We start from the raw sequence: 15,945 nt of genomic DNA on the forward strand, positions 1-15,945 counted from the left end.
AAACTACTATAAAAAGTAACAGGTGTGATTCGAAAATCAAATAATGAATTGGTAAAAATCACCAATATTTTACTATAACCACTATTAAAAAGTACAACTACTATACAAATACTAAAACAAATTACTAATGAAATAGTAAAACTCCTAAAAATAGTATATTTACTATTAAAATAGTATAATTACTAAAAAAATAGTGAAACTACTACAAAACAGTAAATTAACAATAAAAATAGTAAAATTACTAAAAAGCAGTAAGTACATAAGATATAGAAATGGTAAAATCATTATAAAAAAGAAATACTTCTGTACAATAGTACAACGAAAGTATTCGTTTGTTGTGAGAGTAACTATTTTATTGTTCACATTAAAAATTCGAAGGCTTTGGCTTTTTTGATCAAAGTGTTTTCTAATACAGAAAATTTCATTTACAATTCGGTGGCTCGCACACACAATGTTGTGCATCGTGTACCATGAGTCTCATAAAGTTCTCCTCTAATCAAAAAATAAGTAAGCTACACCGATCCTCAGCCAAATATTTATAGAGCATACAAATAAAACTCGCTATTTCAACTATAATACTATAAAATATTACGAGTGTACATTTTCTTGTATTGGGAGTAACTATTTTACTGATCACATTTACAATTTCCAAAGTCGACCTATAAAGTGTTATATTATACAATTTGACCGAAGGGTTTTTATAGGTAGAAAAGAAGCAAACAATTTCAATTAAATAGGCAATTTTTATGTGCAATTTGAGTAAAGGGTATGTTAAAGATTTTTAAGATGGCTATGTAATCGAAGTTTGCCCTAGACCTTGTCTTTGTTTCCTTTCTCCTTTATTAAATGAGGAAATTTCTTTAATTTGTTGTATTAACATCTATGTCGAAAATGTTCCGAAAATCAAACTTGATGTACTTGTTTTTAATAAGACTCTTGAATAAGCCCTGTATGCAGTCAACAAATATTGTGTAAAAGAACAGCGAGTAGTGGAAGTCCTAGACTTTAACTTTCTTTCTTGTTTTATTGTGTTTGCTTTACCCACCCCATGTGTGTACGCCATTTAAGGAATTGCAAGGTTTACCTGCAGAATAGGTTTCATCCCCTAGAATTTAGCAGGTAGGGAGAAACCTACAGGGGGTTGCAGAATGCGGTATAAAAGACCGAGCAGCTAGACCTACAGCATCATTCGAACTATAGTTCTTCATCCGATCAGATCAACAACCATCCAGCAAAATGTTCGCCGAAGCAGCTCTTATTTCCAACTCGATCGAAGTGTCGGAAAAGCCATCTCTCACCGGCGCCTCTACCAACATGAAGAAACTGTTGAAGACCATCAAGAAGATCTTCAAGAACTCTAAACCTTCAAAGGAGATCCCGATCTCCAACGTCCTTTACTCCTGCGCCACCGAGGAGGAGCACCAGAATTGGCTCAACGAACAACTTGAGGCCAAGACAATCAGCCTTCTCTGCTGAGTTCTTCTGGGCATTCTCCTCCATTGAGTAACTGTGATGTGACCCCACTGAAAGGTCAAAAAATCTGCACTTCGGCTTTAAACTCCAACTGTGATGACGAGAACACGAGACTGGCTTGTGTGCCTTGGAAGCGCCCAACTTCGTCGCTTCCACCAACTGTACATATCAAACTAGCTGATAAAATGTCTTCAATAATGCTTTAATTTAGCCTAAGTTCGTAGCTGTAATCATTGTCTTCCATTAGAGTTAAGCGAATCATTGTCTTCCATGTTTGTTTGTTTAGGGTCAAAAATTAGTCTAAGAATAAAAATCCCTCGAGGAAAAAAAAAAATTTCTTTGGTGTTGTTTCTTCATTATTTTTAGAAAGAAAGGTGATTGCGAAGTCCGACCAAGGAGTTTTTTGGTACCGCCAAATATTTTGTAAAGTATTTCTATGGCGTTACAAATATCTAGGAACTAATACCATTTTCTTACATTTTCTTTCAATCGTTGTCATAAAACATATATTAAATTGTAATCTTTTTGTAATAATTTATTGTAATATTTTTAAATTTTAATAAAGTTTTTTTAATATTTAGAATCACATTTATTATTTATGTCTGTTTGACTGTCTATCTATGTGCAAATTTGACCTAATCAGGAAAGTAAACTATAATATCGGTTAATACACAAAATCATTGATTTTTAAATGTATACAAATTATGAACAAAAAATCGTATTCATTTTGTTAGTTATTCATAAAATTATAATTGTTTAATGTAAATACTTAGTCCGTTTTAAATAACATTTTAAACTGAAATGTTTCAAAACTTTTTCAGTTTCAAACCAACTTTCGGTTTATCACAAAGACAAGAAAACTGTCCTTACATAAAGGGCCAGTCTTTTGTTATTTAATATTAAATTTAATAATTTAAACGAAGAACGTTTCAAATGTAAGGAAGTACGACTTATTAACTGCAAGTAACGAAAAACTGAACGCTAAGCACCCACATTCTAAGGAAGTGACCTGCATTCCAACCCCTATTTTCAAAAGGTTGGGTTTTCATCTCAGCTCAGTGGCGCCGTTATTTTATATTTATCGAGTTGGTTGCCAGAACTACGGTGACTGACCTCAAACCTTTAAGAAATAATCGATAAATGGACAGTTGCCCGCACTTTTTGATCCGTTTCAAACTGTTTATTTATTTCAACGCTTATAATAAAAGTTGCTATAACAATACACATTCGATATATGTATATATAAGTATATATGTTGGAAGTGCACTTGGGTTGTTCATTATCCGTGATTCGGTGATTCGGGTGATATGTATGTCTGTTTGTCACTTGCTGTCTGGTTTGCTGCATTTGTTCGGAAGAGTTCTGACAACTTTCTGGAAGATGAAGTATTTATATGCTCGTCGTTTCGTCGGTTAGGGTTATAGTTTTTAGATCCACCAGTGGCATGGAGAGTTGGTTCGAGGAGGGGCTCAAACAAACGTGGAGGAGCGTAGGGGACAAATGCAGATGGCAAGACCGGAACGGAAGATACAATTTCTGTGTGGAAGCCGTCTTTTGGATTGCTGGACTGCAGGTGGTGCTAATTGCTGGTGCGCTTTTTCTCTTTTCACAAAAAACGTCTCGAAAATGTTTGAATTTCTCTTTCGTAATACGTGCAATTATCTAATATCAATATTTTGTTCGTCTAAAAACCAAAAACGGAACGCTGGCCAATTGTAGTTCGTCTGAGTCTAGCAAGCAGTTCGCCGCCCATCTCCGAGTTCCCTGGGACCGGACTACTGGTAGTCCACCGAGTCGCTATCGAGGATGGTCGAGGAGACCCTCGAGGCGCGCCGGTGCCAGTAGTCCGAGTAGCTGGCCTCGTACTGGGCGGCGGTGCGGTGCCACGGTGGCCATTTCAGCTATTCCTCGACAATGTCCCACACCATCAGGGACGCGTCTGTGCCGCCCACGGTGATGAGCGTGTGGTCGCCGCACAGGAAGCGGACGCAGGCCAGCATCCCGGAGTACACCTTCGACTCGTGGAATTCGGCGCGCGGCGATATACAGGGGTACCTAAGAAAGGGATTGGGAAAATATTATTTTTCACTCTTTCCAACTTCAGTTCACGCTTAAAAAGGGTTTGACTTGTGTTAAACCACCTAATAATTGTAGTCTAAGAATTAGGACTTAAGACCTTAAATAAAATTTAAAAGAAAATGATATAGTGTCAAATAAATATTCGGCGTATGAACTATTAGTTCATAAAATTTTAAACTTTTTTAAAGTCCTAATATAATTTGAAATTTAAGTTTACACTTTTTTCTTAGATTTATTATGCATAAGTAATTTATAATGTTTAAAATGTAGACTTAGAAAAATCGGTTTGGTTTTAGACTAATTCTCTTGGTTAAGTGCTTAAATAAATATAAAACTTTAAAAAATGATTACAATCACATTGTACGAAAATTAAAATAATAAAATTGTGGAGATTTTGTGTATTTTATTTTTACAAAATTTATTAAAATCAAAACATATTATTGGGAAAAAACAGTTCTATAAAAGTAAACGACTTTCTTGATTTTTAAAAAAATATTTTTCATAACAAGAGTATAACATTATTTTTTTAAAGACACTCAGTTTACCTGAATAATCGCAGATAGCCCTCGGCATCGCCGGAGGCGAGCATGTCGTGGGCGGCGGAGCGACTGCAGGTGGCGACTATGGTGTTGGTGGTGCTGTAGTAGCGGTTGCTCCACTGGCCCGCCACCAGGAAGCCCACGGTGCAGTTGTTGGTCAGCCACTTGACGTCCTTCATGGCAATGGGACTGCGCTCCGGGGACAGGGACTTGGCGTCCCAGAACAGCAGGTCGAAGTCGATGGTCACCGTCTGCACAAAGTTGCCGTCCATGCTCCAGTCCAGATGGGTCAGCGGCTGCGATCCCCGGATCTTGTTCACCTTCTTGTAGGAGAAGCCGTCGCGCGACACGCGGAAGAGGTAAATGCTGCCGTTCTGCGAGCCCATGGCGATCATGTCGCCAACTGAAAAAGATTGAAGTTGTTAAAAATAAAAGTGATTTTGAATTTTTAGGGGATTGTGTGGCTAAGTGCACCCCTGATCTTACCCTGGTTGTAGGCCACGCAGTTGAGGGGCGACCCGCAGACCCTCAGGGTCAGCATAACGGCCCCATTCTCGCAGTTGATGACCAGCAGGTGACCTTCGGTGCTGCCGGCGGCCAGGGTGCCGAAGGGGTGGAAGGCCAGGGCCACGCATTCGTAGCCCGTCTGAATGGTCCAGATGAGCTTGTTCTTGCGCCAGAGGGCCACGTGCTTGTCGTGCCCGGCGGTGGCGTACAGCTCGTCATCCGGATGGGCGGCCAGGCCCCACAGCTGCCGCCCGTGGCCAAACACCACCTGGGTGAAGCGGCGCTGCAGCGAGCCCTCCAGGATGTTGTTCCGCGTGGTGCCCACGTAGATGTTCCCGTCGTTCCGCCCGGGGCGCTGCGGATAGATGGTTCGCACGCCGCCAGCGGCCTCGGGGAGCTGCGGATCCAAAAAGGTCAATTAAATATAAGGCCTCTTTGGGGAAGCATTGTCTTATATTGTCCCTATTGAACATGTCGTTTTAATAGCTATATTATAAAATTCCAATTATAAGATCATTTTGTTTTTTTCCCTGATCTAAAGTTTTGATATTTAAAATTAATTAGATTATGTGGAGCTTCACTTTTAAAGCAAACTAAGTTGTAGAAAGTATTAATATTATTTTCCAAACTTGGCATTACAATTAGATCTATAAAGTATGATACAAAATTATTAAAAATAATTTGTGTCTCAGATAAAGAAGTCTTTGTTCTAAAAACATTTAAAGGTAAACCTAATGCCTAATAATATTAATCAAGATATATATCAAAAGTATCTGATGATACTATAATGCACTTGGAACATAGTATTCATATACCTTAAAAAGCTATCCCATAAGTATAAGTCACTCTGATAATTAAAACAGTTGCAAAAATTAGACTTCTCCAGTGGTTTCCAGACCCTCTCAAAATCTCACCTTGGTATCGGCGATCTTCTTGTAGTTCTGCAGGGAGTCCCAGGCGGCGATCTTGCGGTCCTTCTCGCCACCGGAGAGCAGGGTGCCCTCACCCAGCATGATCAGGCAGCCGATGCCCTTGTTGTGGGCCTCAAACTCCGTGCGTACGAAGTAGGCTCCATCCGAATCCACCGAGTAGATGGTGATGAAGCCGTCCGAGTCCGCCGTGATGACATCGCCATCCGGCTCGAACTGGACACTGGTGACATGGGAGCGCGATGGCTGCTTCACGATGTCCGTGCGCTCGAAGAAGCCATCCTTGCGCCGGTGCCAAAAGGCCAGGTGGCCGCGTCCATGGGTGATGATTAGATTATCGTCCAGCGGGTGGAAGGCCGCCCCCGACAGTCCCTCCTGCAGGGTCTGTAATTGAGTTGAGAACCGGAATGAATGGGCGTCTTAAGTGGGTCGGATTAGGCGGACTTACGGCCACTTTGCCCAGCAGGTGACCCCACTGCCACTGCCACACGGACAGGATGCTCTCGCGTCCGCTGTCCACCGCCAGTATGTAGCTGCCTCCGTTCTGCAAGGGAATCTCTGGGGTTAGTCTCTAATTGGATGTACTTCTTGGGGGTGTTACTTACCAGCTGAGAGAAGGCCACGGCGGTTACCCCGCTATCGAGTTCGCCCATGCCGAAGACGTAGAGCGTCTGCAGGGACTCGGTGCTCCAGATGCGAACGTGCGCCTGCGACTTGCGATCCCGTCCTGCCTTCTGTCCGGAGGCCACCAGCTCTCTGGAGGGATGCACATCCATGCTGGTAGGAGAGGGATTTTATAAAATGGAAAATGCATATGCAAACTATTATTTTCATATCTTTAAAATCGAGCTGTAACCGAACAAAATTCTAAGTCTCATTGCAATGTTGTTTAAAAGCTTAACGTTTTTTTCAAGTTAGTAAGATTGTTGTTGTCTGAGGAACTTTATTGAAAAAAATACCTAGTACTCAAAATATAATTCGATATATTGTTTTTTTCTATTATGGTATTATACAACATTTTCTAACTACGCGGAAAAACTGATGTTGTAAATGGGATTTTATATCTAAGCAGAAGTCTACTTTTAAACTAATTAGGCATTACCAAAATATGTAATTATCTCGAGAGTTTGACTGTAAAAGTCTTTTCTTGGAGTAGCAACTCAGAATTAAGAATTAAATAGAGTCTTTAGTATTTAAATTATAAATTACCACATGATATCCTCGGTGTGTCCAGTGTAGTGCCTCTGGGCATCCTCGTCGCGATCGAAAAGTACGGCTACGGCAGCCACGTAGTAAAGAAGCTCTCCGGATGGCAGGACCCAAAGATTGCGCCTTGCATCGATGCCGCGGTAGCCATGGCTAAAAAAAACGCATCTTATTAGAGATTTTCAGACCTCCATTTTTTAGATATACTTACACCCATTGGAGCTGCAGCTTTTTGTCCGGCGGGGAGTTGTCCGCCGGCGCATGGTGGACGGGCGGATAGAAGGTGCGCCGCAGCCCGCGGATTGTGACCTTGGTGGGCTCCTCCTTCATGATGTCCAGCATCGTGTACTCGCCGTTCGGCCGCAGGATCTCGCTCTCCGGAGCGTAGAGGATCCGAGGGCGGCTCTTGCTTCTGGGTCGGGCTCCGCGCAGCGGAACCTTGGGCAGCTCGTCCGTGGGTAAAATGGGGGCGGCGGCCACCACCGAGGGGCGGGATCGGGAGCGCCGGATGGGGCTGCCGGCGATCAAGGCTGTTCCCGTGGCTAAATAAAAGGTGTCCACGTCGGCGAACTCATTCCGCAGCTGGGAGAAACTGCGGACCTAAACAGTCAACATAAAACATTATATATTATAAAATAACCCTAAATGGTAAAACCCTCCAATTATAGTAATAAAATTAATATTACATTTAGGAATCTACAAATAATACATCTTAGATGGATATTATGTATATGTATATCCATATTTTTTAAGTTCCATCTATAAACATGTGTTTATCACGTTATATATTATATTTTTAAAAGATTTTTTAAAGCTGACTTGATATTCATTAAATTGTGCTAAGAAAAAAAGTAAGTGTAAGTGTAAGTGTTATTCTCAGACCCTGCTTTAGTGTAAGAAAACACACAATGGATGACCAATTTGGGTTTTTTTGTTTACTGTGCGTACGGACGGAGAGGGTAATTTGTCAAATCATTTTGCAAGTCGGCTAAGTTCGGGTCTGCATTAAGTTATTAGGCCGTGTCAAGGTCGAGCGGTTGGCAGCCCACCCCCCGGAAGTACACATACCTCCTGGCCAGTGCCTGTGTACATTTTCTTTGCTCCGTTAATTTTCAGCACTTGACCCAAATCCTCGAGCACTTCCTCGAACGGCTGCGAGGTGCGTAGGTTCAACAAAACGCGGCACTGAAAGGGGAAAAGAGGTGGGGGTATAGCATGAGTATATAGATTTGTATATGTGTAAAATCACGTGTTAAATCTGGACGGGTAATTAGTCTGGCAAGTAGCTACATATGTACTAGGGGGTCTTTCAACACATTTTACTTGACCTGCGGTCAAAAATTTAGTCATGGCACGCAACTTCCGTTTAGGGGTTTATGGCCCCTCATAGAACCCTCCCCCGATTTCCACCCGGTTTTAGTAATGCTTATAATTATATGTTGTCGTCGACTCGCGTCCTCGTCGCATCCTCGGCCACATCCACATCCACTTTTCCTTCACGCGCGTCCCACAAATCGAGTCTGTGACCCAGTTTGCGTTTTCTTTTAATGCTTAATACATTTTATTTGTTGCCAAGAACACTCAGAGGAAAAAGTTTAACTTAGAGAAGTGATATGAAACTTCAAGGAAATATGGAGGGCTAAGAAAATTTGCACTTGGGACATGTCATGACTTTTTAAAGATATGTTTTTAAAGATATAAAAAATGTCTTCTTAAGAAAAACAGTTGTTCCTTAATTTGTTCAAGTATATTAAGGATCGAAAACATTTCAAGAACATCTGGAAATATTTATATATTGGATATACCTGTCAATATTTTAAAAAATGTTTTGGGATTGGTTGAAAATGGTTTTTATATTTATGTAAAGAGTTTAGGGATCCACAAATACGTACGTATTATAATCATCTTCACACTACGGACCTCAAAAATTATAGTTTTTTTGTATTAAATAAAAATGTTATTTGTTGACCAATTTGAGTGATTTTTCTCTGTGTAGCATCATTGTAGTTACGGCTATTGTTGTTGCACTCGAGCTTTTGCGCTCATAATTGGGTGCACCCCACAGAAAGCGCCCACAGCCCCCACAATGAAGGCCACGCTTTGTTGCATTTGTTGACTGGCGCTTGACTTTGGCTTTTCTGCTTTCGCTGCTTATTTTTCAAGTGGAACACTTGAGTTTTAATGACCTTCAGGGCCTTGATAACAGTTATTCACGCGTGTTAAAGAAGAATTTGTCTCTCCACTTCTGCCAGCGAGCATCTCGATCATCGTTTTCCTATTGGAGGGACTCGCTTAGAATTAAAGCAGCTGCCATGGAAGTTTTTATTTGGTATAAAAAGAATGAGAACCTGTTCCACACCAGAGACAACGATAAACTTTCGCCGTTGTCTGGCCGAGCTTGGTTTAATTTATGTATTTAGTTTGGCTTCGAAAAAGGCGTCCGTTTAATGGTTTTATGTCCTTGTTGAGTGGTTTTTCCCGCACATCGCTGCCACTTAATTTTTCCCACCCAGGTCGGACTGATTGTCGGCAAACAGAAAAACGAAGTATAAAACCCAGGTTCTAACTTTTCGCGCCCCGTTCCCCAAAAATCACGCATTTATCCAGCTCATTTCGAAGTTTTTGGTGAAAAAGTTGGAAATTTGACTTTTTGCTAGGCCTGACCGAGTATTATAACTTTTTCGGTGAATTTGTGAATCAATTATAATTATCATCGAAGTAGGCCGAAAACTATCAGTTGCAGTAAAAGTTTTGGTGACAGTTCATGTTTGCATGCTTAAAACTTTATAATATATCGTGGCTTATATCATTTCTTCTTTGGTAATTTTTGAATCTCTTATACATATTGTTTGGGGGGGGTTTTCAACCGTTCTAATCTATTTTGGCCAAGAGCAAACATTAATTTTTCAAGCCCGTTACGCTTTCAACTTCATCGAAAAAGTTATTATTTTTATTTTTCCCTTCTAGCCCTTTTTTACGGTTAGCAATTTGATTTACAGTGACGACCATTTCGTCTGCCCAAACGCATGTCTTTTATGGGTCGTTAGGTGGACTGGTTCAGGTGTATTCCAGCCAATTCGAGCCGGACCTCACCGGACCCCTTGGATTTCGCCTCTATTTATCACAATTTATTTATGGTTTATCAAGGCGTAGCACCTGTGACACAATTGTCCGGCAAAAATGTTTTAGGATTCAAATGGTGATGGAAGAGTTGGGCCTTTCATCAAATAAATGTGGAATATTCAAGGTTATTTTAGGCTTACTTTAAAATTGTGATACTGTTTCAAGTTTCAATAAATAATATTATAATGTAGATATTCTTATATTATTTTCTGAATTTAATACTGGCTTTTAGTGTCTACTTAATTATTGGTCAACTTAAAACATCCTTGAATTTCAAAAGCCGATAAAGCCAATGTCCATTAGGCAAATTATTGCCCCATTTGGCATTAAATTGCTGCTGCACATGGGCAAAGTTTTGCTAAACTTTTCTTTTGGCAGCCCAATCGACTGTCACTTAATTTACTGGAAAATTAATTGACAGGACAGAAGCTGAAAAGATGCTTTTAATAATTTAGTGCAATGCATTTTGGGGCCCGAAAGGCTGCAAACTGTCGATGTGTGTATGCCATAAATTATGCATGAATGTGTCTCCATCGGTCCTCTTTTGCCAACCCCCCTCACACATATGGGCACTTGGGAGCCATTCTGGAGATGAAGACGCCCTGATGAGGCATATGGGCTCCGACAAGGACTATAAACAAATATAATTATGTGAGCAAATAATTACATTATCGGCTACGTCGCCAGCTGCAATCACGTGACCCCAAACAAATGGCGTTTGTTAAGCCAATTACGTGCACTTTTCGTATGCGGTAGCAGGTGGAAAACGGTTGAGGAGAAGCTGCCAAACGGCTGCCGGAAGGAAATGGCCAGGACCTCCGTTTTCCCTTCGTCCTGTTCGTGTGTGTGTGTGTGTGTGGTGTATGTGATTTAAATTGTCAGCATTTCTCCTCGTCTGGGAAATTGTGCTGGTTTTTCAGGAATTCAATCGCTCGGCCGTTGCACGGTTGATTTAATCTTGGTGACGTCAAAACCATGCAAATTTTCCAAATATTTTCGTTTGCGGCCATTTCTCCTTCCTCGCCTTTTTCCCATCTCCATACACACAAAGGAATTCCAATAAAATACAAACATGCATAAAACAAAAGACATTAAACTGCAGCGCTGCTGACGTCCTTATTGTTGTCAACTTTCGTAGAGTTGCATAAAGGGAACACAAGTAATTTAAATGAAAAACACAAAACCAAAGAGTAAAGAACCGAAAGCGATTGTTGTGCGGCACGCGGAAATAAAACCAGGGCATTATATAAAGTAAGAGAAAAAATCTTTGAATGCAAAAAGTGTGTTAAATTTTCCTATACAAGGCTTAGATTTTTATTAAAATTTTTTATTAAATAAACAATATTGGTACGCTCATCTTCTGTTGATGTGAAGCTAGAGACTCTCATCTCATGACTTCTTGGCCAATTGGAAAATGCCTTCAAGTAGCTTTTCCATTTATTGAAAATTCCCTTACAGGCCTGGCCATTCGAATCCAAATACTCAGTTCGTAGAGCGTATTTCTGGGATGTGGAAATTGAAACCATTCTTTGAGCGGTTTTTTGGCCTTCAAGCTCACTTGCATATTCCCTGCCTTTTTCTGTTTGCTTTCAATAAAAGCACACACGAAAGGGAGAATGTCAGGTGAGCCTGCTGTCTTTGTTCCCCTTTCCCACCTGCTCGCCACTGTTCAATGCCCCTGTGGCGTATACGTTATGAAAAAATTGAAACCCTGTGCATGCTCAAAAGCCATACACAGAGCAAAAAAGGCTAGAAATTTAATATTATTTATAGTCCTGTTAGTTTATATATAAAGTAAATGTAAGGGTTTTCAGGAGAATTACAGAACACTTCTTTCTGAAGGTTTAATCTTGTGCTTAACAGGCCTGAAACTGATACTTTTTAAAATTTAGTTAAGAAATAGTTTATGTTTTAAATGTATTTGTTACTACTTTTATTCAATATTTAATTTATTTATAATCTGTTATTTTCGAATTGTTATCCTAATTTTTCTCTCTGCACAGGGCAGTCCATTTCAATGTGTTTATAAACACATAATACCCAAAAACTCAAAGTTTCTCCTAGTACGTCAAACACGTAAGCTGCAAGTTGAAAAAGTCAAACAACAAAGTGCAATGCGACACGTTGCACTTTAGTTTGCCAAATGCCCGAGCACCATACTCTACGATCGGGTGATATATAAGTGTGTACATTGTGCAGTCGAGGGACCGCCAATATTGAGTAGCCTGCCATTATGCATAGCCATTTATTGCGGCTTTCAATTGCATTACCCCGGCGAACACTTGATGTAGCTACAGATATAGATGTCGATGCTGATGTAGATGTGCAGCCCCAGACACAAACAACACAAATAAACACAAACATGGGAGTCGTGGCAGACTGGGACACAAAATACAGACAGGGTCTCAGACAAAAAGGGGGCGGTGGCAGGAGGGAACAGTGTGAACAAAGTAGAATAAAATATATACTCAATTTGGAGACATCTTACCAAATAAGCTGCTTTTAAACGAGTGCTGCCCATACAAAGTACAACTAATAAATATCATGTTACCGAAAATCAGTTGAAAACCAAATAATAATATACTCTTTTCTATTTCAATTATCTCCGTTTCAATAAATGTTGTGAATTTAGCGTTAAAACGGTTCAGGTGATATATTTGAAAAAGATAAGCTAAAAACTCTGGAATGGGTATTAACATGAAATAAAATATTATAAAACAAATATTTAATTATTGAGTACTTAAACTAATGTTGTATTAAAACAGTCAGCGTTTTAAAACATAAATTAAATTAATAAAACAGAATCACATGAGTGCATTTGTTGTATTGTAAAAAAAGTTCTATAAAACAAATATTCAATTGTTAATAACAAAATACAATATGATATATTAATGTAGGATGGATATGGTAAATTCTTTGATAAACGCCAAAGACCATTTTCATTTGCTAATGATGAAAAATGGTATGGTGCCCTGGCATACTCACATTCCCAATACTTTCCACTATACTGTGCTCTTTGGGTTTTAGGGACTCGGATGGTAATGTACGTGTAATGCAATCGGCGTCAGCGCTCCGTGCTTTTGGTGTTTTGCCGCGGAGTGCACAATGCCCCGGCTTACACATATATTTGTATATATTTTCGCCAGGACTCGGTTGTCGGTCGACATGTCCTTGGCCTTGGTCAATGAGAGCGTGCTGAGTTGGGTTCAAACGCGGCTACAAACACTATGACTACTACAATTTCCTCTTTCGCTTTTGTTGTCGCTTGTACTTTGGTCGAATTTGCATTGCAAACTCCATTAGGGGTGTCTGGTAAGTGGTGGGGAAAATCGGAAAATTGGAAAAGCGTCGACCGCCTTTGTTTTCTGTCCCAGCCCTCGCACTTCGCCCTTTGTCTTGGCCATTAATGAGATTCGATTTGGGTCTGGCCAACATCTCCGGCAGACGTTCAGCCGGGCCAGGCCCAAAGTGCCTGTCACGGCTTAGACCCCGGACCCCATTTAATTGGCCCGATCAGGTGCGGCCTTCGCCAAGGTTGCAGCCCACGTGCTGAAAGGTGCCGAAACGCCCACAACGTAAAATGTACTTTTGATTCATAAAACTGCACGAATGCCCCACCTTGGCCGGCTGGAAAACAAGGGGCTTCAGAAATGTTACTTGCACTTAGTAAAATTACCATAGGACGTTACTACGACAACGGTTGGGGGTGTAGGTGGGGGAAGATGTTGCGGCCACCTTTATAGGGCCGAAGCCAATTCATATTTTAAAGGCATTTTCGTAATAATAACATAAATTACGAGTACGGGTGTGGCGGAGCGAAAGCGAAAGAGTTATGGGGCCGAACACCTGACTGCAAAGTTTTTGCCAGGCTTTCCCTAGTAATTCCCTTTCAAAGGGTAGTAAAAAATAGTGTATCAATTTATTTTGAGTATGTTAGATAAATTATAATGTATGAATAATAATTATTACTTATTGAAATTCAAGGGCATATACATATATGGTATAGAAATTATAATCCTTATAAATACATATTGTTTTTACTGTATTTTCTTGGAGGTCAAAGTATACCCCACATATATCATTATTTTCAAAAACATTTGTTCAGCATTACATTGATTTTTTTGTTCTTAGGAAAAGTGTGTTTAGAGTCTCGAATCCCGATTCAATCATTTCATTCGAGTTCTTTTACCTACTCTTTTTTGGCTTTCCCTGTTTTTGTATGTCAGCGGAAATTACCAAATTGACCGTGGCTTCAATTTTGTTGCTGCTGGCTCTTGGCTGTTGGCCCGACTCTCTGGCTGCATACAATAAAATACAAATTACAGACAATTGATTTTCCATATGATTGCCGCGGAGTGGAGCCCCCAAAAGTAGGCAAAGGTTAATTGCAGACTTCGAGCGTACTGAAACTGAATGGCAAAGTGGGCGCCTGTTTTTTTAGAGAATCCATAAAAATTTAATCATTGCACTCGGGACCTTTTTAATATGAAATGCATAAATAATGTGAAAATTATCATATTGCAGTCAAAAGCCGAATGGAAAAAAAGAGAGGAATTGCATTTGAAAACCAGCAACCACAACTAATGACGTCCCCGAGGGGCAATCGAAGAATTGAAGCGTTGAAAACACATCAATGTGGTTTCCTCCACTGTGGATTGGTTAAAATAAAGTGTCAAATTATTTATGTGCAGAATCCTTTAATGACAGTTAAGTCAGTGGGGTCATGGATTGCTGGAAAAAATAAATACACTCCGCTGACCATAAAATATTGATGGCAAATATTTATACAAATAAAAGCGAGTCGGTTTGGCTCTCCACTCCGAGTTGGCCAGCATTTTTTTGTGCACCACCCACTGCACTGGCGAAGCGGAAAAGTAAACGTCCCGCAAAATGCATTTCACCATTCGCGAGGACAGGTGGTGCATCCCCATAGATATATTCATATATTTACCCACTTCACTGTGCACTGAGCTCTCCGCATTCCTGCCTTAAATATTTAAGCTCATTTTTTATATTTGCTCAAAATATTTGCCCGGCTTTGGCGCATTTCATCGAGCACTTTGCATAAATTTTAATAAACTTTATAGGCCTCTCGGCCGTACGGCACTCTAATGCAATAGTCAAACATAAATTTACATAAATATTGCAGGCCGATGCGCGCTTTAATCGCGGCAATTAAAACATTTGCACAACGCATCGCTGCCCAGGCACAAATACAAACGAAATTGCGAAAATAGCGAAAATGCCGCAATCGTTGGGAAAATGCAAGGCACGAGGTGCAATTTTCCCCCGAAATCCTCTGCCTCCCTTTTTGTCCAAAAATATTTTTGTGCATTGTTGATGACGTGGGCTGGCCGAAACAATAAATACGGCATGGAGCAATGGAAATGGGCGGAAAATGCCCCACGACTTTCAGGACTCACCTGCACCGAATGATCCAAATTATTGATGATGCGTATCACACGGCCGGCGCTGCGCTTTATCGAGCCTGATGTGGTCGATAATGTGCCCAAATCCGCTTCCATTATTGAGGGCTTCCGACTGGCGGGCTTGGAGCCCCATCCCTGGTTTCCAGGCGATGCATACCACATCCCGTTCTTCTTGCCGTAGCTGGCGGGCTGTCCGGAAAATATACGGAGAGTGGGAAAGTGGAAGTGAGAACAAATAAATAGTAAAAGTACGTGCGAATGGTTGAATTTTCGGCATTGACTAGTATCCCATCAACAGAGATGGGCGCGTAACTCATATATATTTGAAGTGGGTACAAAGTTTCAGCCTCTAATTCTCAGTTAAGGTGGAAGTTTATATACCTAGGGAACTAGGTATAGTAATAAAAAAAGTTATAAAAACAAACTGTGGGTCGGAGACTTCCACATTATTCTAATAATACTAAAAGTTGTGTTGGCCTCATTATTATAATTAGAAAATGGTATATAAGGTACATGGTACTATAGAAATTTAATATTTTATAAAATTTTAAGGTATCGTTGTAATCAGTTTAGATGTTTTATATTTTAAACAGAAAAATAATAAAACAAGATGGCTTCTTAATTGTATTAATGGCAAGTTTCTTTTTACGAAATCTCATA

General features: G+C 40.2%; 2 protein-coding genes across 5 annotated transcripts in view; one reads left to right on the forward strand and one right to left on the reverse strand.

Moving 5' to 3' along the window:
• The first annotated feature begins 1,211 nt into the window (after nt 1–1,211).
• On the forward strand, nt 1,212–1,737 carry LOC119554398. Its single transcript, XM_037865283.1, has one exon. It carries the CDS (start codon nt 1,237–1,239, stop codon nt 1,474–1,476), a length of 240 nt encoding a protein of 79 aa, XP_037721211.1. The 5' UTR covers nt 1,212–1,236; the 3' UTR covers nt 1,477–1,737.
• A 907-nt stretch (nt 1,738–2,644) lies between these two features.
• The window catches only part of LOC119555042 (echinoderm microtubule-associated protein-like CG42247), a 44,624-nt gene continuing 31,323 nt past the window's right edge, over nt 2,645–15,945 (reverse strand). For all 4 annotated transcript variants that reach the window (XM_037866224.1, XM_037866228.1, XM_037866225.1 and 1 more), the window contains 10 exons: nt 15,280–15,474; nt 7,802–7,918; nt 6,945–7,333; nt 6,737–6,886; nt 6,133–6,304; nt 5,976–6,071; nt 5,513–5,911; nt 4,578–4,995; nt 4,098–4,494; nt 2,645–3,528 (listed from right to left, as the gene is read on the reverse strand). In XM_037866224.1, coding sequence (XP_037722152.1) covers nt 3,375–3,528; nt 4,098–4,494; nt 4,578–4,995; nt 5,513–5,911; nt 5,976–6,071; nt 6,133–6,304; nt 6,737–6,886; nt 6,945–7,333; nt 7,802–7,918; nt 15,280–15,474 — 2,487 coding nt within the window. In that variant the 3' untranslated portion in view covers nt 2,645–3,374. The remainder of the gene's footprint in view (nt 3,529–4,097; nt 4,495–4,577; nt 4,996–5,512; nt 5,912–5,975; nt 6,072–6,132; nt 6,305–6,736; nt 6,887–6,944; nt 7,334–7,801; nt 7,919–15,279; nt 15,475–15,945) is intronic.

The sequence above is a fragment of the Drosophila subpulchrella genome, chromosome 3L (genome assembly GCF_014743375.2).
Source record: "Drosophila subpulchrella strain 33 F10 #4 breed RU33 chromosome 3L, RU_Dsub_v1.1 Primary Assembly, whole genome shotgun sequence".
Classification (NCBI taxonomy): Eukaryota; Metazoa; Arthropoda; class Insecta; order Diptera; family Drosophilidae; genus Drosophila; species Drosophila subpulchrella.

Bases quoted from the DNA above. Each gene is read 5' to 3' on its own strand.
- LOC119554398 (XM_037865283.1), top strand. From the start codon at position 1,237: ATGTTCGCCGAAGCAGCTCTTATTTCCAACTCGATCGAAGTGTCGGAA.